This window comes from Rhinolophus sinicus, chromosome 4 (genome assembly GCF_057876585.1).
Source record: "Rhinolophus sinicus isolate RSI-liver-muscle chromosome 4, RSI-T2T, whole genome shotgun sequence".
Lineage (NCBI taxonomy): Eukaryota > Metazoa > Chordata > Mammalia > Chiroptera > Rhinolophidae > Rhinolophus > Rhinolophus sinicus.
The window spans coordinates 80,284,900-80,309,751 of record NC_142504.1 but is presented as its reverse complement, the minus strand read 5'-3'; the positions used below and the strand labels follow the sequence as shown (position 1 = coordinate 80,309,751).

General features: G+C 33.4%; 1 protein-coding gene across 4 annotated transcripts in view; it reads left to right on the top strand.

Annotated features, from left to right (window-relative positions):
• SS18 (SS18 subunit of BAF chromatin remodeling complex) overlaps positions 1–16,602 on the top strand; it is a 63,558-nt gene extending 46,956 nt beyond the window's left edge. For 2 of the 4 annotated variants that reach the window (XM_019741245.3, XM_074340210.2), the window contains 4 exons: positions 2,068–2,160; positions 2,867–2,989; positions 5,194–5,327; positions 14,782–16,602. In XM_019741245.3, coding sequence (XP_019596804.1) covers positions 2,068–2,160; positions 2,867–2,989; positions 5,194–5,327; positions 14,782–14,808 — 377 coding nt within the window. In that variant the 3' untranslated portion in view covers positions 14,809–16,602. The remainder of the gene's footprint in view (positions 1–2,067; positions 2,161–2,866; positions 2,990–5,193; positions 5,328–14,781) is intronic. The other 2 variants (XM_019741246.3, XM_074340211.2) reach the window with 1 other exon arrangement.
• The last annotated feature ends 8,250 nt before the right edge of the window (positions 16,603–24,852 follow it).

Here is a 24,852-nt window from a genome sequence, read left to right as displayed (position 1 = left end):
TGTGTGAAAAATTTATAATACAATGGTAAAGGAAAAAACTATCCAAACATGTAAAACTGATAAATTAGAGGTGGTTAGTCACTTTACAAAATGATTTGTTATGAAAGGATTTGCCAAAGTCTTCATTTATATAGTAAGGTTTCTTGGTGTATTTAAGGTAAACCACTTAACAGAGAAACTTGGGGAAACTAAGAATTTAAAGCTAAAGTGTTGGGACCATTGACTAGAAACTAATGTAAGCTAGCAAGAACATCTAATTTGGTGTATTTAAAAACTCATTTTGCCTGCCATTTTTCATCAGTGTATAAAGCATAAAAGTACATCACTATAAGGACACTGGTTTCACTGTAGTCTATGCCTGTAGAGGCAGAGCAAACACCTATAGAATTTTGCATACAATAAATGTTAGTGATAGTAATGATACGTATGAAAAATTCCGGTTAGAAAACCTGTTTTACTTAGGTTTTCTTGTCCTGAATTATTCAGATGGTGGGCTTTTTTTCACATGTAGACATTGTATTAAGACTTTCTTTTAAATGAAAAACCAGTAAGTTTATATATGTAGGTATTTTTAAAAGGTGAAATCTAGGTTGTTAAATTTTACATATTACGAAGTCTGCTAAATGTAAATGGTTTAATTTTTAAAATATGATTTAAGTAATTGAGTTGAATTTGACACTGATATTTTTGTCTGATTATTTCCTGAAATGTGAAATTTATATTGTTATAAATAGGATCTTTTTATTTAAAATAGATAGAAATGTAATTTTTGTAAATTTCAGAATTTTAAGGTTACTATAAATAATTCATCTTACTACAGCAGGGGATTTAAAAATTTAAATGGTATCATTTTTGCAAATGTGTATTAATATATTTGACATTGACATTTACGTAGAGTATTTATAACATAACAATAATTAATTTTCTTAGACAGCATTGAATATTTTCTTACTATATTTAGATATTATGCCCATAAATATGTACATTAGGAGTTGGCAAACTTTTTTCTATAAAGGGCCAGAGAGTAAATATTTGAGTCTTTGTGTGCCATATGATCTTGGTCTCAACTACTGAATTCTTGTATGAAAACAGCTATAGAAAATGTGAGTGGGCATGACTGTTTCAGTAAAACTTTCTTTACAAAAACAGGCCACTGGCCATATTTACACTGCAGGCCACAGTTTGCCAACCCTTAATGTAGATATTTATGAGGTGGTTTGGGACCATTGGAATATTAGAGCACTGAGTATAACGATAGCATTTATTCATAATGTATTTCTTCTTCTAAAATGTAGTTTAGATTGTAGCTACCTGAAAGGTTGTTTCCTGCATTTTCTTTGTGCAACTTAGTTAAAAAGGATGAGAATATTGATTTTCATTAAAGTCCAGTCATCTTGTAGTTGAAATTTATCATGTCTTAAAACTAAAGGTGTACTCTAGCACTTCACATAATATTAATTTTATGAAAGTGTATATTTATATTACTCTAGAAATATTAAAGGCTTCTAGAATGGTAGCATTAAGCAATATATTTTTACATCTGAAAATATTTTGAGATACATATATTTTATTAAATAGAGTGTGAAAAATTTGTTTCAGTTTTTTTCAGGGGAAAAAACTTATGGAGTTCTTTTATATTTTGCATTATTTAGCATATGCTGTGGAATTGGCGACCAGCTGAACAGGTGTTTGAGAAAATATGATAATTGCTTCCTTTGTTCATTCTAATTTGATTCAAGTTATTTACATGTAAAAGGCCTAAATACTTTCATTCTCTTTAAAAAAAATGGAAGATAAAGTTTTTTTTTCCTCCTCATGAAGATTATCAGATTTAATTCTAAGTGTAATGTTTCTAAAGCTATTGTTTTTTGCTTTAAAAAAATTTGCACTTTATCAATATGAAAACAGTCACATTGGTAAATATTTGGCTAATGCAATTGAAATTATTTTTTATGTATTTCCATTTCTTTTTCTTTTTTTCAGTTTTATCTGAAAGTTTAAATATATTTAGGGTTTTCACTCAGTGGCCATTAACGTTTCTTCCTGTCTCTTGTCGAATTGATGTAGGTCATAATGATTACGGTTATCAGCAACCGTCGTATCCTGAACAAGGCTACGATAGGCCTTATGAGGATTCCTCACAACATTACTACGAAGGAGGTATCTATATACCTTCACACACATACACATATATATCCCCTTCTAAAGGAATGAAAATTCTTGCATAAGACAACTTCTACCCATGCAAAGCTCTTGTAGAATAATAGTTTGCTGGCTGTCTTGAAAGTTAGAGGGAGCCCAGAGCAATCAAAATCATTTCCTTACAAATATTTAAAATGTATAACCATGACTTTCCATTTCTAACAACAATAAAAAGACTAAAACATTTAAAAATAATTTTTTCCTCAGTGGAAATTTTCTATTTGAACATAAATCCATCAACCCAATTTTTTTTCTTGTGTGTGTTTACATATGTATAATTTCACATATAAGTATAGTACCTTTAGGAAACAGCTTGCTGATCTTGTGTAGCTAGTGTGTGCTCTTGTAGCTGTCTTTAATTTTGTCTTTTTTATTTTATTTAGCATAGTCATGATCTTATGACTGTGATGTTCCAGTAAATGTAATGCTCGTATGGCAGAGACGCTGAAAATGCTGCAGTTCAACCTTGCAAAATTGGCTTTAACTGCAGTTTGTTTGGCCGAAATCCTTCTGTTTGGTTTGAGTTTTTTCTTTGTTTTGTTAACTTTTAAAAATCAATATGGCATTTTATTTTGTTCTTGTGTTGTTGGCTATGCATCTTAGAGGAAAAATTTAATTAAGCAAACTTCTCAGTTTTTTTTTCTCTTCTCCAATTATCCTGTAGGAAATTCACAGTATGGCCAACAGCAAGATGCTTACCAAGGACCACCCCCTCAACAGGGATATCCGCCCCAGCAACAGCAGTACCCAGGGCAGCAGGGCTACCCAGGACAGCAGCAGGGCTACGGTAATAACTTACTGCAGTTTAGTTTTGTCCCCCCAAAACCTGATGACTAATGTTTTGAAATATGGAAGTGGATGTTGATCATTTCTGAAAATTCACAATTTTAGCTTAGTCTGTTATTAGAGTGTTTATTTAAAATGTTCTTAGATAAACTATTAATCAGTTTAAAAAGAAACTAGTAAACTAGAGATGGTTCACTGACCAAAGTGTGCCATGTAGCCATATAAAAGACAAGAAATATGAATTCTTAAACCTATTTGGCATTCATGACCAGCCAGTACTTTTGTATGTGCTTGGAAAATTGATGAATTGGTTGATTACAAACCATATCTACATAATCCACTTAGCAAATTTGTTTTGAAAACTAATGACTATTACTGTGAAAAGTAACACTGATTTTTAAACTACAAATGTGATCTATTCAGAATGCATAAAGAAATGTTTTTGTCATTCTCTAGTTAAGTATCAACATACACATTCCCAGGGGTATATTTAATGCAGCCCTGTATCTTACAGAGTTTGGGGAAATTTTAGCTATATTTTCCTATTATATGCTCACTATCATATCTACTAGCTGGATATCTGACTTTAAATAACTTTATTGGATAAGGAATGGGAAATGATAAGGACCTGATACCTCAGTCTTAAATTTCAGGCTACTGTAACTACTTTAGATATAGGAAAATAACAGTTTTAATGAAATTGAAGTAGCTGTTTATTAATATCACATCATCTCTTGCTAACATGTCTCTTTCTTATAACAGTAATGCCGTATTAGTTTTGTTCATTGATTTAAGCTGTGCTATCACCATGGCACCTCTCTCTACTTGTAATAGCAAATCTAAGAACCAAGATCTGGCTGAAAATTCTCTTGTGCCTTCAACATATGCATTGAAATTCAGTTAGATATTGGGAGTCAAGCATTGTCCCCAAAATGATAAGTTCTCGTTCCCTAATTCCAGATATGACTTTAAAAATATTCCATGGATTTCTTGGTTTTACAGAGACTTTCTTGCTTTTCTCAAATTGTATTTCCATTTAATGACCATTGAATATTTGTACTTGGAATAAATAGAGTATTCTGGTTTTATTGTATTTGCATAGAAACAAATATGTAACTAAATCAGGTAAACTTACTGATTTAACAGAAATACTATTTTCAGTGGAAAGAGAATAAAAGAAATTAAGTATTTTTGGTTTAAGTAGCTAAATGTTGTTTTGTTAGACATCAGGAACCCTAAAGGAGAAATTCTTATTTTGCTTATTGATAGACTTCAGTTACCAAACTTTGTTCTAGAGTTTTGATAATTGAATGTATAATCATTAAATAAAATACTAGACTGATGGAATTTATTTAAGCTTGAAAATTTATTGTTCTCTTTTGGCACTTTGCTCTGCAATCAATTTTTTTTTATGGTAGGTTTGAGGCTGTGATAGAAAATACAAGTATCAAAGCTTTTCAGCTTATGCTTTGTAAAACATGCTTTATAATAGACAATAATATAGTTTATGAAATAAATGTATTTGTTTGGCAAGCCAAATTAGGCCTTTGCCATCTCTGAAATTTGAAATAATTCATTTTTATGGATTAAGTATTAAAGGTGATTGGTACACAGATTGTAACTTTTGAGTCAAGTTTTTCCACATGCAACCTGTGGCTTTTGAAGTCTTTAGTTTCTGTGTGAAAATATTGTGATAATAAGTTTGTTGGTGCAGAGCATAAAGCATTCTTTTGGTGATTGCAAGTATAAATCTAGAGTCATACAGTAGTAAATATCATAGATTCCCAAACTTTATTCAGAAATCATTTCAATATTTTAATTTAAATTTGCTTCATGCCTTTTCTTTTACTTCTTGGTTATAGTGGTTAACTTAACAGAGGGTAGATGAATTTTCATAATACGGAGTTAACCTGCCTTACAACTTCTGAATCTTTTACTCATTTTGACATACAAATTTTTAATGGCTGATGCATAATAGTAGTTACACTGAATCAAAGCATCTGGTACATGGTGGTATCCTTACAATATTTGTGCTCTTTCTGTAACCTTTGGAATTTAGTTCAAAAAGCATTTGAGAAAAACACGATACCGAACCATCCTTTATATTTTAGATATAAAAGTATAACACCTAGTTTTAAATTCTTTCTAGAGTTCTAGGAACTTATATTTTTATCTGGGCTCTTGTTTATGTTAATTATTTTGCAGGTCCTTCACAGGGTGGTCCAGGTCCTCAGTATCCTAACTACCCACAGGGACAAGGTCAGCAGTATGGGGGGTATAGACCAACACAGCCTGGACCACCGCAGCCACCACAGCAGAGGCCTTACGGATATGACCAGGTAACTTATACGGCCAACTCTGTGATTGCCCCCATTGTTTGTTCATTCTTGATTAGGTTAAATATTTTTCACTTGAAGGCTCATTTTTCCCTTCTGTTCATAATATATGAGTTAACAACAAAAAAAACTATTTACTTTTAAGTCTTTTTTTGTAGAATGCTAGCACAGTGGATCATAATTACTATAACATAAGAAAACATGTCTTACCTCTAGGTACCAGCATTCATTCACAATCACTCATTCATATTTCATAGTCAGTAATTCCCTGTCTCATCTTTACCCCCGGGTATACTTCCCTTAGCTATTCCAAACATCATTCCTTGTTCAAAAGCCCCGAATTTCTCTGATCTTCCTTTTTTATTGCTGAAGACTATGCATTGACCTATTGAGATGTGGAGTCCATCTGTCAGTGCTATTATTAGCTCTTCTCTTCACTTTAGCATATCCACTATACTTCTTTCACCTCTGTGATATTCCTTCTTTTTTAATTCATACTTACCACCTGTCTCTGTTACCTCCTTTCATACACATTATCCATTTTCTCAAGTAATCTTTTCTCTTAATCTTTCTTCCCTGTTATCTTTCCTTTTACCTTCAGTATATACAGGTGTACCTCATCCTAAGACAACTGTATTCTCTTATATCTAGTGTTTAGTTTAGTTCTTTCTTTTCAACAGGAAACTTCTTAGAATTAATAATCTGTGCCATAGTCATTGTTTTGTGAATATTCTCATACATACTCTATAATGGAAATGAGTTATTATGTAAGCAATTTCTTTAGATTGATTGTAGGTTTGTCTAATGACTTTCTGGTGAGGGTAATCTGGTCTGTTCACCATTTAAGCTACCCAAAGTAGGTTATTTTTTGTAAGGTAGGGTTCCAGGGCCAGTGTAAGTGAGGTTTTTTGGTCATTAATTACCTCATTCAACAAATATTTATTAATTTTCTCTGGGTGCTGGACACCGTATGAGTAAAACAGACATGCTCCCTGTGACTCGTGGAGCAACTGTCTTCATCTTTTTTGACTTCACTTGAACATTTGACACATGTTCTTATTTTCATTCTTTATGGTCTCTTATGTTACTGTACTATTTTGTTCCTCTTAACATTTCCAGCGATTCCTTTATGCGTATCTTTCTTTTTACCCAAATATTAATAGATGGCTCAGTGTTTTCTCAGTCTCTATATTTATCCTGTCTTAATATTTTCAGCATCCTTAGCTCATCCCGCAACCCAGCTTTAGCTCCATTTTTCAACCTGTGTACAGAACATTTCTCTTTGGGTGTCTTGCCATTTCACTCAACTTCAGCATGTTGCAGCATAAACTAACCATTTTCTCTAGATCAACGTATTTCTAAATCCTCTAAATTTAACACGATTAAGGAAATGTTTCTTGAACAATATTTATGTGTTAAGTACCCAAGATTGGGGCATATTGGGAACTAAGATAGACATGGACTCTGTCTTTGTGAACTTAAGTATAGATGGGATACAGACACGTAAGCAGGTGACATATATAGTGTGAGAAATACTTGGATGAGGAAAGGCAAGATTTTTGTGGAAGGGAGCTTCTAATCCAGATTTAGAGAAAATGTTCCTTGGGAAGTATTACAGAAGTGTGAGGGCCCAAGGATGACTAGGTATTATTAGCCAAGTAGACACAGAGGGAAGGGTATTCTAGTCAGAAGTAAGTGTATTCACAAAGGACTGATGTTGAGATGTATGGTCCAGTAAAGCAGCAACATGGGGAAGAAGAGGCAAGACTAGAGTGATCATTTGGGGTTGGATTAGGAAGACTCTTATAAGCCATATTAGGGCACTTGGTAAATATGGTATATGACATATATGACACACAGTTGACCCTTGAAAAACATGGATTTGAACTGCTCAGGTCTACTTATACATGGATTTTTTTCAGTTGATTGCAGTTCAGTTGACCCACACAGTTCAAACCTGTATTGAACTCCACGGTTGGAAATCTGCCTATGTGGAGGGCTGACTGTAGTTATATACAATTTTCAATGGTGCAGGAGGGTCAGGGCCCCTAACCTTCGTATTTTTCAAGTGTCAACTGTACTTTTATTATCATATTCCACCCCCTAACATTCTTAGGAATTTGGGACTATACTGTAGATAATGATCCATGAAGTTTGGGTAATTGCCAGCCACATCTGCTTCCCCACTAGGAAAGGATATGAGGAGGGGACCATTTTAGCTACTTTCCACATTGTTTTATGTTTGATCTTACCTGTATCCCCCAAACACCTATTGGTTTCTTCATTTTAGGGAAAGTAGTTTATCTCTTCAAGATGGTTAAGGCAATGGAAAACCAATACAGATTCTTAAACCCAACAGTAATATAATTATAATAGTAACTTTTAATACAGATGAATCTTATAGCAGGATGAATTAAAAGGGGTAAATTGGGAGAGAAAGCCTTATTAGGAGACTCCTGTTTCTCTGTCAGTCTTTCCCATCTCAGTAAAGAGCAGCTCGATTCTTGTAGTTCCTTAGGCTAAAAACCTGAGTCATCCTTGACAGCCCTCCTTTTTGCAAATCAAACATCTCATCAACCATTAAATCTCATCATCTTCAAAACATATCCGGTATCTAGCCATTTTTTACAACCTCCTGCTCTTACCCTAATCAAAGTCACACCTGTCACTCATCGGGACTGGTACAGCAGTATGCTCCCTGGTCTTCCTGCTTTTATCCTGGCTTCTTTACAGGATATGCTCCACATAGGATCCAGAATGATCTTTTAAAAACGTTGGTCATATCATGCCACCTCTCTGCACGAAACCCTGTGGTGGCTTCAGTCTCACTCAGAGTGAAAGCCAGACCTTATAATGGCCTACAATTGTGTCCCCACCTTCTACCCCACCACCTCGTCTCTCTGTTTATATCCCAACTATTCAGTGCCCTCATTCACTCTGTTTCAGTCACACTGGCATGCATGCAAGCTTGTTTGTACCTCAGTACCTTCATATTTACTGCTCCCTCCTTTTGAAATTCCTTCCCTTGTACCTGCAGTGCTTGCTTCCTCACTTTCTTAAAATCTCTGCTCTGAAATGTTAGCATATCATATATAATTGAGTCCTTTACTGTTTAACATAATAACATCCTCCACTGCCTCGCTCTATTTCCCTATCCTTCTTAATATATTTAAACAGCTTTATTAAAGTTGACATACAGTAAACCACCTATTTTAAAAGTGTACAATTTTGTATATTTTGACGTGTATATACTTGTGAAGCCCTCATCAAAGTCAAAATAATGAAATTCCATCATTCTCAGAAGTTTTCCTGTGCCCTTTGAAATTCTTCCCCTCACCACTAAACCTTCCGTAGACAACCACTAATCTACTTCCTTGCACTATAGATTAGTTAACATTTTCAGAATTTTATATAAATGGAATCATGTAGTATGTTCTCTTTTTTGACTTTAAGTCAGCATAATTATTTTCATGTTTATTCTTACTGAATGTATCAATAATTCAGTTAATGTATCAATAGTTCAGTTAACTGCTGAACAGTGTTCTATTGTTATATGGATATACCACTATTTGTTTATCCTTTGACCTAGAAATAGATAAAGTTTGGGTTTCCAGTTTGGGGCTTTTACATTTTAAAGTATTGTGAACATTCATGTATAAATCTGTAGATACATGCTTTCGTTTTTCTTGGATAAATACGTAGGAGTAGAAAGACTGGACCATAGGGTAGGTGTATGTTTAATTTGTTAAGCTGCTGTATTGTTTTCCAACTTGACTATACCATTTTACATTCCCACTACCACTGTTGAGAGTTTCAGTTTTCCCCATCCTTGCCAACACTTGGTATATTATAATCAGTCTTTCTATTGTACCTATTCTAATATATACATAGTGATGTTTCATTGTGCTTTTAATTTGCATGTCCCTAAGGACTAATGATATTGTCCATCTTCTCATGTATTTTCCATCTATGTATTATCTTAACAGGAAGGACTTCAAATCTTCTTTGCTCCTGTTTAAATTTGGTTCTTTAGTTTTTCACTGTTGAATATTGAGATCGTTATATGTTCTACATAAAAGTTCTTTATCAACTCTGTGATTAGCAGATTGCAGATATTTTCTTTGTTTTTTAAAATAAAGTATGGCTTATTTTATAATTTTCTTAACAGTGTCTTTTGAAGGGAGGAATTTTGAAATTTTGACGTCCAATTTGTCAAGGTTTTCTTTTATGGGTATAGAATTCTAGGTTGAGGTTTTTTGTTTTTTAATAATTTTTAATATTGATCACTTTTTTTTCTTTCCTTTCTTTTTCCCGTTCCACCCCCCGTCCCCCACCCACACTTCTTTTTTCAGTCTAGTTGTGTAGGACACAGCTCCCTGGCACATGCTTGTATTATGAGCCTTGCGCCCCCCCCCCCCCCCCCCCCCCCCCCCCCCCCCCCGCTGAGGCAGTGTGTTGCCACTAGTGGGTTGGCGGCTCACAGCTGCTTACGGCAGCTTTCGCCAGCCGCTCATGATGTCTTCTGGCCGCTCCTGGCAGCAAACAGTAGCCGGCAACAGCACATACACACAGCAGCCCAGCTCTAGGGAGAGCCATTGTTCATAATCTTAGCTGTAGAGGGCGCAGCTCACTGGCCCATGTAGGAATTGAACCAGCGACCTTGGCTTTAGGAGCACGACGCACCAACCACCTGAGCTACTGGCATAGCCCTAGGTTGAGTTTTTTTTTTTTTTCCCTTTCAGCCCTTAAAAACTGGCTCCATTGTTTTCTCACATTGTTTTCCAAGGAGACATCTGCTATCATTTTTATCTTCTTTGATAGTGTATCTTTTTTTTTTTTTTCCTGGCTGCTTTTAAGATTTTTTCCCTTTATCAAATTATTTAACTGAAAACAAATTTCCCTTACTCAAATTGTATTCAGTAGTTTGATTAGACATGCCTTGGTGTAGATTTCATTTTTCTTATGTATGGCATTTGTGTAGCTTCTGGGATTTGTGGCTTTATAGTTTTCATCAAATTTGGAAAAATTCTGACTAAATATTTCTCCTGTTTCTTTCCCTTTTCTGTCCTCTCCAGACTCCAATGACATGTATATTTGTCTGCTTAAAGTTGTGCTATAGTGATGCTCTATGCATTAAAGAATTTTCTTTTATTTTAGATAGTTTCTGTTGCTATATCTTGCAGTTCACTAATCTTGTTCATTCTCTATTAAACTGCTTTTAATTCAATTCCAGGTAGTTTTCATCACAGACATATTTTTGATCTTTAGAAGCTTGAGTTAGGTCTTTTTTTATATCTTCCATGTCTCTGCCTAAATTCTTGAACATACAGAATACAAGTACCGTGTTTCCTCGAGAATAAGTCCTACCCTGAAAATAAGCCCCAGTTAAGATTGTCAGCCAGATGGATGCATTTAGTACATTATGACGCTGTTCCAGAAGATGACATGACTGTATTTGAATAAATACAGATTGTTGTACATGAAAAAATAAGATATTCCCTGAAAAGACATCGTAATGCATCTTTTGGAGCAAAAAGTAATATAAGACCCAGTCTTATTTTCAGGGAAACATGGTATGGTAACTGTTTTTATATATTTTCTGTTAATTCTAGCATCTAGCTTTGATTGACTGCCTTTTTTTCCTTCTCATCAGTCATATTTTCCTCATCCTTTGTATACATCATAATCTTTGATTGGATGCCAGACATTGTGAATATTACTTATACTTTGTTGGGTGATGGATATATTTGTATTTTTAGAAATAGTCTTGAGCTTTGTTTTGGGATGCAGTTAAATAATTTAGAAACAGCTTAATCTTTTGGGAATTGCTTTTAAAATTTGTTAGCAGTGTTTAGTCCTAGGCTAAACATTCCCACTATTAAAGGTAGACACTTTTGAGTACTTAGCCCAATGCCCTTGAATTATGAGGTTTTTCACTCTGGGTAATGGGAATAGACACTATTTCCGGTTCCTGTGTGTGCACCAAGTATTGTTTCCGCTAATCCTTTTGGGTGTTTCTTCCCTTAGACTTGGGTATTTTCCTTGCATGCATTTTAGTACTATGCTGAACAGAATAGTTTCATTGCCCTAAAAATCCTCTCTGTTCCCTCTATTTATTCTTCTCCCTAACCCCTAGAAATAACTGATTTTTTTTACTGTTTCCATATTTGCTTTTTTCAGAATATTATATACTTGGAATCATGTAGTATGTAGCCTTTTCACTTGATAGACACTTCTCACTTGATGTGGCTTGATAGTGGATTTTTTTAGTGCTAAATAACATTCCACTTACTGGATGTACCACAGTTTGTTTATCCATTCATTTATTGAAAGACATCTTTGTTGCTTCCAAGTTTTGGGAATTAGGACTAAAACTGCTATAAACTTCTGTGTGCAGGTATATGTGTGGGCATACATTTTCAACTCATTGAAATCTAGCAAGATTGCTGGATTATGTGGTAAGAGTATGTTAAATTTTGTGAGAGACAGCCAGACTTGTCTTTCATGGCTGAACCATTCTGCATCCTCGCCAGCAATAAGTGAGAGTTTCTGTCACTCCACATCCTCGTTAGCATTTGGTATTGTCAGTGTTCAAGATTTTAGCCATTCTAATAGGTGACAGTGGTATCTCATTTTAATTTGGCATTTCCCTAATGACATATGATGTGGACATCTTTTCGTATGCTTGTTTGCCATCTTTCTGTCTTCCTTGGTGAGGTGTCTGTTGAGGTCTTTGGTCCATTTTTTAATTGGGATGTTTTCTTACTGTGTTTTAAGAGTTCTTTGTATATTTTGGATAATAATCCTTTCTCAGATGTATCTTTTGCAAATATTGTCTTCTTGACTTGTCCTCTTATTCCCTTAACATGGTCCTTTGCAGTGTAGAGAAAACACAGGTTTTTGATCCTGGAATTTGTTAATGGTTGCAAATATAGGGTATACTTTTGGGGGCTTGCCAGTGATTTGATTTGATCCTAGCATTGTGATCAGGTGTGGGTCAATTTACTTAAATTCTCTGCCTCAATTTCTTCTACATAAAATGGAGATAATATTTACTGTTTAAGTTGTAGATGGACACAAAGCACTTACAGTGTTCAACACATGGTAAGGTTTTATTTAATTGAGGTATATTAAGAATTAGCTATTGTTAATACTAGCCAGACTTCAAACTCTGTGTTACCAAATAATTAATAGCTCCTACTCCTCATTATTGTATGTTATCTTTTATTCTCCACTTCCCTAAGCAATCTTAGTGATTTTTTTTCCTCTATGCCTTTGCTTTTGCTATTCCTTTTATTTGAATTGCCCCTTTTTCTTTTGTATTTAAATTTTACTATTCTCTTAAGGCTCCCACATTCTCTGAAATGTTTTTCTAATTAATTTAGCTGTGTTAACCTTTTCCTTTCTGAACTCTTGTAGAACTTCTGTAATTGTACTTTAATTATTTGTTTTCAAATTTATTAGGGTGATGAGCATATAATATTTGCTCAATAAATGTTTATAATTGCTTGAATATAATATTTGGTATACATTATTGAAGCAGTCTTATGTGTGAGGCACTCTTCACTACTTGGGGCATGAGGATGGATAAGACTTAATCTCTACCCTCAAGTAATTCATAATGTAGTAGATGAATTATAATTTATATAGCACAGCAGTTTTTAACCTCTCTTCTGCTTTCACATTATTCGTAATGTATGCAACTCATTTTCGTCATACAGGAGCATATCCCTTCAACATTGAGACTTGCTTATTTATACTTATTTATAATTTTAAAAAGCCCTTTTTCATGTTCTCTCTTATTTAAGTGTCCTAACAAACAAATGAGGGTAGGAATTAATGTAGCCATGAACAGAAAGGAAATTGAGATTCAGAGATGGAGATGTTACAGTCCCACCTTAAAGGTGAAGAAACTGAGTCTCAAAGAACTTTTTTAGACTCAAATAGAAAGTTAACAATAGAGTTGGGACTTAAACTCAGCTTTAGTATTTAGATCATCTAGCAATTGAATATATTAGATTGGTGCAAAAGTAATTGCAGTTTTGCAATTTTTAACCTTTTAAACTGCAGTTACTTTTGCACCAACCTAATAATAAGCTCCTGTATGCCGTGCATTGACTTATATTTCTTATTTTAAACTTTGTATTATAGAAAAGAGAAGTATCATATGATTTCTTTGTACCTACTAACCAACTTCCAGAATTATCAACATTTTGCCGATGTTGTTTTATGTACCCCCCCCAGACTAATTTTTTTCTTTCAGAGTATTTTAAAGCAAATCCTAGATTTGATATTCTATCTACCAAATATTTCAGGATGCGCATTGACTTTAAATTTTGCTAAATATAACTGTAAAGTATGGTAATATTTTAAATACCTTAATTCTACTTATAGTGCTTTAATCCATTAGATATGTAGTGGAATTCAGTAGATTTTCAAGTATATCTACTTATATGGAAATGTGAACTTTTAGGGCACTGTTTCCTATGGTACAGAGGTATTTCAACTCTAGAATATTTTGTTGATAAAGTTAATGTGACTTAGAGAGGGAAATTTAACCAAAGGAAACAGCTGATTATGTACTTTCTAATGAGTACTATTTTTGGAGAATAGGTGCTTTAATGAGCATCTATTTTAAAAACATTTAAGAAAGTTTTGTTATATATGTTTTCTAGTATGTTTCTGTTCTCTTTTTCTTATTTTAGAGGGAAGATGTTCCTTCTGTTCTCCAAAAGTGAAACGTAACAGTTGTATACTAGACATCATTTCCCTCCTTTGTAGAATTTTGCTACTTTATCACACCTCTTTGATATCTGTACTCTCTATTTCTCTCCTATTCAGTCAGGTTACAGGTTGTCAAGTCTACTTTATTAAAAGCAACAAAACCAAAACAAATTTCCCTTGATTTAATGTATCAGCTGCCTGTCTGAATACCTCTCCTGACACTTTGTTGGCCTCAGGGACCCTAATTCTTTAATATGGATAGAAGGTTCTTTTCCCTTTATCTTCTTCTAGCTATCTTTCCATCCTTGCCACTTATCCCAATACCCTTCATGTTAACTTATACTAGTAGTTATAATAAGTTAAATAGTCACAATGTTTTTATACTAGCATAAAATTTATGTACTAATATATATACCACACCAGGATTTAGAACCAGAACTTCTCACTCATTTTTACTCAATTTAATTCAACAAAATTTACCAAACTTTAAAATTTCCACTGTGTGACAGGTAATATTATTCTATGCTGAGAGACTCTGAAATCCATTTGCAATTGAGTGTAATATCAGAAGAAATTTCAGAGATACTGTCTACCTAAATACATAATAATTTTTGTTTGTGGTAGAGGCAGTTGCTTTTGTAGTATGGCAGTGTTAAGATTTGTTTGTAATTTTCTGTGCCAGACTATTATGATCAAGCTGTTTTCTAATTATCTTTTAAAATTTATCTTTTAGGGACAGTATGGAAATTACCAGCAGTGAAAAAGTACTTACATTCCAATAGCCTGTATCTATTAGCAGCCATATTGTCACCTCAGCACTGTGGACACCTCCTTGTGAAGAGATCCTTCCATTCCATCTAGTTTTTGGAAAAACCTTGTGGATAAGTGGCTGTTTCATCAGTAAGCAGTCTTTGTGGCTTAGTTGTAAAAGGCTTTAGTAGCTCAAATATACTCTTAATTTCGCATTTCTACTCTAGATGGCAACATTGGACAGAAAATACAACATAACCAATTTGCAATGATTACGGAACTGTGTTTCAAATGGACTGTTACAGACTGAAAGGTGTGAACAGCTTTGTATGTTTATGAAGGTTAAGGGAATTTAATACTTTTCCACAGATTCTTTTGTAAGGGGAAGAGGGAAATGTACACTTTTTACAGCAGCAATATTTTGTATATTATGTTTATTTCGTGTGGTGAATATGCAAGGCGGTACAACGCATTGGACAGAATCATAGATCCTCTATTAATGTGGATTGGAGCATGGTGGATGCTTGGTTGTGTTGGTCTCAAAATGGTGTACTATAAAGATAAAGGTGAGGGAGAAGGCAAAGCACACCATATGTCCACTGTTAATGCTTTTTAGAGGAAATTCAGATGTGTTTTATCTGTTAGATAATCAAGAACACTGTGATACAGTTTTGAGTAAAACGATGTTTTTTTAAAGCTTTCCAGTTTTGTGGATTAAAACCTTTTTATAAAGATCATTTATAATACAGTTTTGAAATGTGAGGCAATAAGAATTCATGTTGGATCTGAAGAATCTTGGTAACAGTTTTATGTAAATGAAATGGTAATCCTCTCCTAAAATAGCAATAACTGAAAATGGAAGTGTTAATTTTACTTTGAGTAATCAGGGAACTTAGTATGTAATATCACAGCATTTTATAAATGATATCAAAGAAGTCAACATTGATCCAGTAATTTTATTTTTTAACATTAGAAGGTTAATTGGTTTATATAATAGATGAGTTTAGGAGACTTACAAACCTTTATTTCAACTTTCTAACTGGAAATAATACCATTTATAAAGGGACACATTTAAATTTTTCCCTTTTTTATGTTGGTTAATATAACAGATGTTTAGGGAAATGCTTATTGATGAGGTTTAGTATGATCTGTATTAAAAGCATAGAGTTTGCATTCTAGATGACCTTGTTTATTAGCATGGCATATTTAATCATATTTGAGACTGTCCTGTGCCTGATAATTTTAGCTTAAGTCAGGGATATTGCATTGAGCAGGAAATCATGCATTGAGAAGTTTATAACCACAATTATTTAAGTGTACTCTGAAAACATCTAGCCCAAAGGTAAGTTGCTATTTTTATCACAGTTGCCTATGCCCAGGGAATAAGATGTATTCTTTATAATTGAATTGGTTTTTCCCACTTCTAACTGGAAACAAAACAGAAGGGGTGCCATTAATTTGAATAAGCAAAACATACTGTCCTCAACATACTGTAATCAAAAGGAATTTCTGTGTGTGTGTGTGTGTGTGTATGTGTGTGTGTGTACGTATGAGAAGTGGGGGGGAGAGAGTGAGAGAGAGCGAGAGAGAGGTGTGGGGGAGAGTGAGTTTTAAGGTCAGAAAAGGTTTTTTTCCAACTTGGTCAATAGAAAATGGACATCAAGTTTAAACACATAAAGCATGGACAGCCTTATTGTGATTGAAATGCTTATCGGTTCTGTGCCAATTTTCCACCACTGTGTACTTTGTTGCTATTTAAAACTGTATCAACTCTAACGGAAGAATAAATTATTTGTGATTTTAATTTTCTCATTTGTTTCTTTAAATTGGATCTCTTTGACTTTCTTGTTTTGTCTGGAGACTATGCTGTGGGTTTCTTTATATAAGTTAGTCCAGTATAAGCAGAATATATTTGTATTCTAGGACTTTATCAAAATTCTCTTGCCATGCCCAAGTTAATTAGAATTAACTGTTCAGTAATCAGCATGTTGTGTGGGCTGTTTGTTACAGATTTCTTTCTCTGAAAATGAAGTCCATAAGGCTATAATCAAGATGACTGAATTAGATAAATGAGTTGAGGAGACAAAATTGTACTAAACCCAACCTGGTGTAGATATGTTATCTCATTTGAAATAAGCTCAACTGACATTAAGAAATAATTTGTCTTGCCAACCCATCTTCTGTTGTCTTATTCTCCTTTTAATGGAAACTAAAATTGCAATTTTAATAAGCAGAATTTCCTCTAGGACTGTCTTCCTGGAGACTAGTGTATTTGCAAGGTTTAATTGTTTTATAACAGTCTTATTTCGTAAAAGTTTTTAATTGGTGATGACAAAAATTACCTTACTCCTTTGATACCAAGTAAGAACTTTACCAGTAGCTTTCTACCAAATTTGACATTCCCATATGGACTATACTAAAACTGAAATTTTTATTTTATCAAAATGCATATTATTAAAATGAAGAGATATTATTACATCCCATAAAATTTCAGAAGCAAAATATTACTAAGAAAATGCAGGGTGATTATTAATTAACATTTAAAAATATTTAACTGCTAATTTAGTTGTTTGAGAATATATTAGTATTATTTTGTAGAATTGTGGTGACATTGTTTTTGCTTTTTTTTTTTTTTTTAAATCGGGTTTTCAAACATAAAGTGGAGAGAACACGTATACCGGTTACCCAACTTACTCACTTAGCAACTCATGGCCAATCATGTGTTGTCTATACACCGACCCACAAATTGAAGCATACAATATGTCCTTTAATTTCTGTAGGCATCTGTTAAAGACAAGTACTCTTTTAAAAAGCACCTTACTACTTAGGGACTTTATCTGTTTCTCAGATTCTCTATTTTAGTGTTAACAGTAAATTAGAAACCATCTCAGAAATTGTATGAATAAGTCACTGCCTTTTCTTTCATCTGAATCATTCATGTTAAATAGTTAAGACATTAGCAGAAATAGATTGCACAGAAAGTGAAAATTCTCCATAATTTCATCTCTTAAAGGTAACAATTTTTAAGAGGTTTGATACACATTTTTTCCTGTTTCATTTTACACACAAGCCAACATATATTGTTGGTTTGTCTTTTAAAACAAAATGGAATTACACTAGCAATAGTATTTTGCAACTTCCTTTTTTTTTTTTTTTAAAGTTACAAATATCCTGAATGCTCTCTATTCTTGTGTTGGTCCTAATTTTTTACTACTGCAAAAACAAAGCTTTCATAAGCTACCTGGCAAAAAAAATATTTTTGTGTGCTTACTCTGGGGTATTTCTATACAGTAAATTTCTAACTTGTTAGGTGTAAGGCAATGTACATTTTAAAAGGTGTTCCCTTAAAAGATATATCCTTGCCAAAATCATATTAATAGTCTTGTTAATTTTTGCAGTTCTAGTATGCTTTAAAAAATGCTATCAGAATTTAATTTGAATTACATTAGATTTATTAATATTTGTAAGTTTAAGCATCATTTCAAATGTTTAATAACACTTATTATTTTTTTGCCCTGAAATACCTTTTAATGTCTTTTGTCCATTTTTCTGTTGGGATATTTGTTTTGTAAGAGAGAGGAAATAATATAAATACATATACACAAATACGTATAATTATTTATGGTTTTCTGTATATACACATATTAATACTTTGTTTCTTCTATACATGGCACGTTTCTTTAGTCTGTTTATTTTTTAATTTTGGCTATGATGTATTTCACTGTATTAAAGTTTTAAGATTTTATATAGTCAATTTCATAGCTTGTTGTAACCTCCCTAACTTCCAAATGTTTAAAAATATTCCTATATGTGCTTCTGTGTTTTGAAAATTTATTGTACATGTATGATTTAGAACGTTAACTTTTTTTCTCTATGGATATTTATTTATTGAGTAAACCAGTGATTTGAGATGTCACCTTATTCTGTTTATTTAAAACAATTATAGTTAAGGCATGTTTGATTTATGCTATTTCAAAAACTAGTTACATTCTTTTAAGTATAACTTCATTTAATTGGCATAAAGTGGTGTGTTTTTTCCCTCTAGCAAGGTGTTTTTTATTAGATAAGAGTTAACTGCCAAGGTATAAACAATGACTGGTTTTTTAAGAGAATTACTGAAATGTGTTTTTACATAGAATAACTAGAATAGATTGGAGAGTTTTGCTTGTTGAAGTTTGCAAACTCTTTAATTTTTTATATCCTATTAATTATCTACATAGCTTCCCAAAAGTATCTTGATTTGATTACTTACCAAAAACATTAAGAAATTGATACCAAATCTTTTTTATTGTTTAAAACTCCAAGTTTTAGAAATAAACAATCTAATACATTTTCATTAATTCAATAAAGACCTATAAATAAGATGATCATACAATTTATTGCTCAATCTGTTAAACTTGAGAATGAAAGGGGTATATATGAGGTGTGATCAAAAAATACGGTGAATGCTGCTGCTGAGTGCCATCCAACGGAAAGGCAGGGATCTTCAATACAGGAAGTGGTGTATCAAACCTTAGTACCAGTGTGTGACAAGTTTCAATTAGTTTCGTGCAGTCAGTTGGGTGTGAGAGACAGTGTGTTTTAAAGTGTCGTAAATCATCCTCCATCATGACAGCACTCTGTCACATATCGCTCTGGTATATAGTAATTTCTATCAAATTAAAACATTACAGTGTGTCCCCATCCATTTATTCACCGATCTGTCACCGTGCAACTTTTGGCTCGTCCCCAAAGTCAAAATGATTCAGGACATCGAGGCAGCCACGACAGCACAACTAAAGACACTCACGGTAGAGAACTTCCAGAACTGCTTCAGAAAGTGGCAAGAACGATGGGATAAATGTGTTCGAAGTGGGGGACTATTCTGAGGGGTATTAATGTAATTAATTATGTCTTTTACTGTAATCAATTTTTATTTAAACAGTCACTGTATTTTTTATCACACTTTGCATATGTGTTATATAATTGTGCATATATGTGGATAAATGTATTTTTTATTATCTTTTTCCTGATAGAGAGCCATAGTTCAGTAACTTAGATATGTGAGTGATGGATGCATTTATGTTTGGGCTATAGTCCTTAACTATGAAAAACATTGGGAGGTTTCTCATGAAAACTACATTAAAAATAATTATTTGAAGTTAAAATACATGAATTAAATAATCCTGAATATTAGTGTTTTTTATCATTTTTTATCTCTTTTAGGGAATACTGATTATTTGCCATTATTGTTTTCCTCTAAAAATAACCCCCAAGTTTTGGGTGGGCATATGGCTAGCTATTGTGTTTCCCCGAAAATAAGACCTAACCGGACAATTAGCTCTAATGCATCTTTTGGAGCAAAAATTAATATAAGACCCGGTATTATATTATAGTGTGTATATCATACTATATTTATTATATTATGACCGGGTCTTATAGTAAAATAAGACCAGGACTTGTATTAATTTTTGTTCCAAAAGACATATTAGAGCTGATTGTCCAGCTAGGTCTTATTTTCAGGGAAACACGGTAGCCTCTTTTGAAGTTAGGTGTGGTCACATGACAAAGTTCAGCCAGTGGGATGTGAGCTAGAGTGATGTGTGCAGCTTCTAGAACGTATCTTTAAACGTGTGCTCTGTTTTCTGTTTTTCATTTCCAAAGGGCTGGAACATGACATTAGTGGTGAGCCTTGGCCTTACAGATTGGAAAAATACTCTACAGAATGTCAGTGCAACTGGATTGAATCAAAAGTCACCTGAATGGCCTCATGAATCCCACTCTACTGCCTATTAGCTTGGACTTTGGCATGAGAGAAATAACACTTCTCTCTTATTAGGTGTTTGTTACAGCAGCAAAGTCTGTACTTTAATGTTAGGCTAATGCAGTGGAAGGCCAGTTCATACTACCCTATGACACTACTCTGTATGGAATCATAGTTTCTTTAGGAAAGAGAGGTTTGTGTATTGTGTGTGTAGTGTACCATGATCATTCAGTCCCTATTTCTGACTAATGAAGTAGGACAAAATTCTTTGTTTCCTTTAAGATCATCCTCTGCTTTCAATCACTTGAATGAATTGGATGCTGTATTTAGTAACAGATTTAGTTAAAATGTTGATAAAATTTTATAAATAACATGTTTCCTAAGTGCTTATTTTGAGAATTAGGAAAGACTTCATAAAATCTCTTAGTTTTTTTTTTTTTTTTTTTTTTTTTTTGGCTTCTACCACTTTAATGTGTTCTTTGAAATTTTTTCTCTACTACTTTCTTGCTGTTTTCTTAGTTTTCTGACTTTCACTGTATGAAGTGTGTACTTTGGTTCTAGTTTCCCTGCCAACTTTCTTTTTGGGCAGGGAGGGAATGGTGTTCTGAAAGCATTTTGATTTTAACCTATAGTGGCTCTTACTATTCAGCTTAGGGAAAATAGGAAGAATTTTATGTATGCAAGAGGTTTAGCTATTCGCTAAGGAAGGGTATTTTGGAATAATGATTGTTTTTCATACAGTATTTAATACAACAATTATTTAAAACTTTTCGGGACTCCTGATATCTGGTTCAGAATACTATTTATAGACATCAAGGATTTTATCTTCTATCAATATGACTCTCCTAGAGAATTATTTCTGTTAATGCTTAGTAAATTAAGAGCAAGGAAGTGTGGCTGTGGCTTCTTTTCAGTACTAATATTATTCTATCCATAGAAATCCTATTTCCTGTTCAGTAATTTCAGTATTCCATTCTTTCCCAAGATCTCGCTTCACAGCAAGCTTTCATACTTCAAGCTCTACATGTTAGTGCTCAGTCCTCATTCCCACATAAACACAACCATTTTGAAAACATGAACTGATATTAATTACCCCCTTGGCACCAAAAAGTCAGGATTTCCTGATGCGGCACGCTAATGTAAAATGCATTAGTGCAAACGCTGGCTCCAAGGGGTAATACTCTCTAAATAAACACAGCAATGTTTTTCTTTATTCACGACTCTCAGGCTATTCTGAAAGTCATTCATCCTCCATACCTCCTCCCCACCCCCCAAAAAAGCATTTTGAGTTTTAATAAGTTATAACTGGATTTTCATAAGGAATTGAATTCCAAGCTGCAAATCAGTGGCACTTAACTCACTGGTTCTTTGAAATAAAATCTACCTAAATGTTCTGACAATTAAATGGCTTTGCACCGTAATTTGCAATAGTCTGTTGGAAGATAACAGTTATGTTTAATCATTAGTATCACTAAAAATGTGTCATTTTGACAATTTCTTTGGAAACAAAATGATCAAGGTTAGTCACTTAAGGCCCAGAAAGAATGTGTATAGGTTTTTTTCTTGGTTTGTTTTGGGGTGAGAGAGAGAGAGAGAGAGTGAACATTCCATGTAGAATTTTGGTCAAGGAGACAGTATTTCATGCTTTGATGTGCCCTCTCCAAACACTACTATTACTAAATAAAAAAAGAACCAAACCAAGGATAGCCAGGCTCAAACAAGGTCAGCATCTCAATGGAATAAAAATGGAGCAAACGTAAATTGGTGAGTGAGGCTGAAACCATGGGCTTCCTCATTTCTGAGTCTAGAAGCTGGTAGTGGTACTTGAGAAATGGGCTCCTATGAAGTAATAGATACTAAAGATACTACACAAGATCAGATATTGGAGCCAGGTTTACTGCTTGAAATCGGAAGCTAGAATGTGACTCCTCCACTATTCCCACTTATAAAAGGAGGCTTTAAAAAGCTTGCTGCTGACTTACCTAGGATCTTGCTTTGAGGAAGCTGAGCATGATGCTAGAAAATAACATTTAGCCTCTTGATCTGGAGCTAAACCAAGGTACTCTGAAGTTTGGTAATTATAGGTCTAAAGTATTCCTAAAATAATCATTGTACAGAATAAGTTCTCAAAGATTGGATTTGGTGTAAGGGCCCAGATTGGATTTGGTGTAAGAGGAAGAGTGGGGAAGAGAGAAAAAAAAAGACAAAAGACCTTTAAATAAGCCTATGAACTAAAACTTCAAAATACGTCAACAAAATCACTTGGCTGAACATGTCTTCCCACCACATAAAATTAATTTTATAGGACAGGCTGACATTTTAAAATAGAAATGTTTAGGATGCACAAGGAAATGATTAACTTACATAGATCCTCAAATAGGTAATGAAATTAAAAAAAAAGATGGAGAAATAAAATGTATAAAAATCATTGAGAAATGTTACAAGTGAAAAATAGAATCATTGAAATAAGCTTAACTGGCATAAACTAAACACAGTTGAAGAGGAAATTTGTGAATTAGATGATAGCATGAGAAAATACACTGGAGCACAAAAAAAAGGATTCAGAAATTTATATGGAAGTGAAGGCAGAGTTTTAAGAAGGTAGCTCCAGAAGGAAATGGGATCGGTAGAAAAGCAATACATTTAAAAAATGAGACGCTGACAGTTTTCCACAGTTGAATCTGAATACTCAGATTGTAAATTCACCCTAAATCCAATCAGGGCAAGGAAAAATAAATCCATATTCACCAATAATAATAATAATGGTGTTTAGAAAGAAAAAAAAAATCTAAAAACAATCTGAGAGAAAAGGCACATTATAAATAAAACTTAGGAATTTTCTACAACAATTAAAAGATACAGGGAAAATAAGTCAATTGGAATGTTACACAAGCTAAACTATAGTGAGAACAAAAATTTCAGACTTATAGAGACCAAGACAGTTTATCATCCATAGAGATGTACTTCAGCCAATAATAATAATAATAATATAATCCAGGAGGTATAGGAAGCATAAAAGAATAGAGATTACATAAAATTTGCCAAATAAAATTCATAGGAAACAGATGACTTCTTTTGAGGTGCAAAGAAAAGGTTAAGTTAAATGTGATAGGTCAGTTGCATTCATGACCTCAATTCTTTACCACTTTCTGAGTTCCTGCCCCTCTGCCATGGGATTTTGCAGTTCCTATTACAGAAGAGGCAGTTAATTTTCCTGCCCCTCGATTCTGAGTTTGGCTATGGAACTTGCTTTGGCCAGTGGAATGTTAGCAAATGTGACTCATACACAATCTTGTAAAAGCACTGGTGCAGTTCTGCTTCCAGTCTGTACCTTTGCATTTGCTGTAGAAATCTGCCCAGGCTAACCTGCTGAAGGAATGTGAGACATATGACGCAAAGCCAAATCAACACAATTGACACCAGCCAACTTCCAATCAAGATCAATAGAGCCACCGAGCCAATCAGCCAGCTGACCACAGATGCATAAGCAAGTCTAGTCCAGGTGAGCTAGATTCTGCAGGCTCTTAAACTAAACAAATATTTAGTGTTTTACGTCACTGATTTTTGAATTCTTTGTTATGCAGCATTAAATAGGTAGCTGATACAATAAAGATACAAATTACGAAGCATGATGAATGAATTGATAAAGCATGCTAAGGGACTTTCATGGTCAGGAGAATAGAAAGACAAAAACTTTATAGACTTTTGGGAAAATTTTCAGGTCAAGTTGTAAGAACAGTGTTAAAAGATTAGTATTAAAAATGTAAGAGTCAACATTAAAAAACAAAACAAATACAATTCATAAATTTAGAGCCAGAAGAGGGAGTGAGAAGGAAAAGAGAAGAAATAGAGAAAATGTATTAATCCAATGGAAAGAAGGAATGAAGGAAGAAGAAAAGAGAGAAAAGTAACAAAAAAATCACAAAAGAAAATGATAGAATTATATCTAAATATATTGATAATTACAATAAATATAAACAGATTAAAATTATTAAAAGACAAATTGGGAAACAACTATATTACGCTTATTAAGAGATATTACTAAAAAAATGAAGTAGATACAGGTATATTAATATCAAAGTAGAATTTAAAGCAAAAACAATAGGAATAAAGAAGGATCCTAAGTAATAAGAAAAACCATTCAAGATATACTAACTTTGAAATATAAAAAGCAAAAAGAATTACAAACAATAATGTAAAACTTCAAAATCGTAGAATTTTAATCTACTTCAAGCAGAAGCTCGTTAAACAGACAACAAGAGTATAGAACTGTTCTATCTAATAGAAATATAATGTCAGCCCCAAATAATG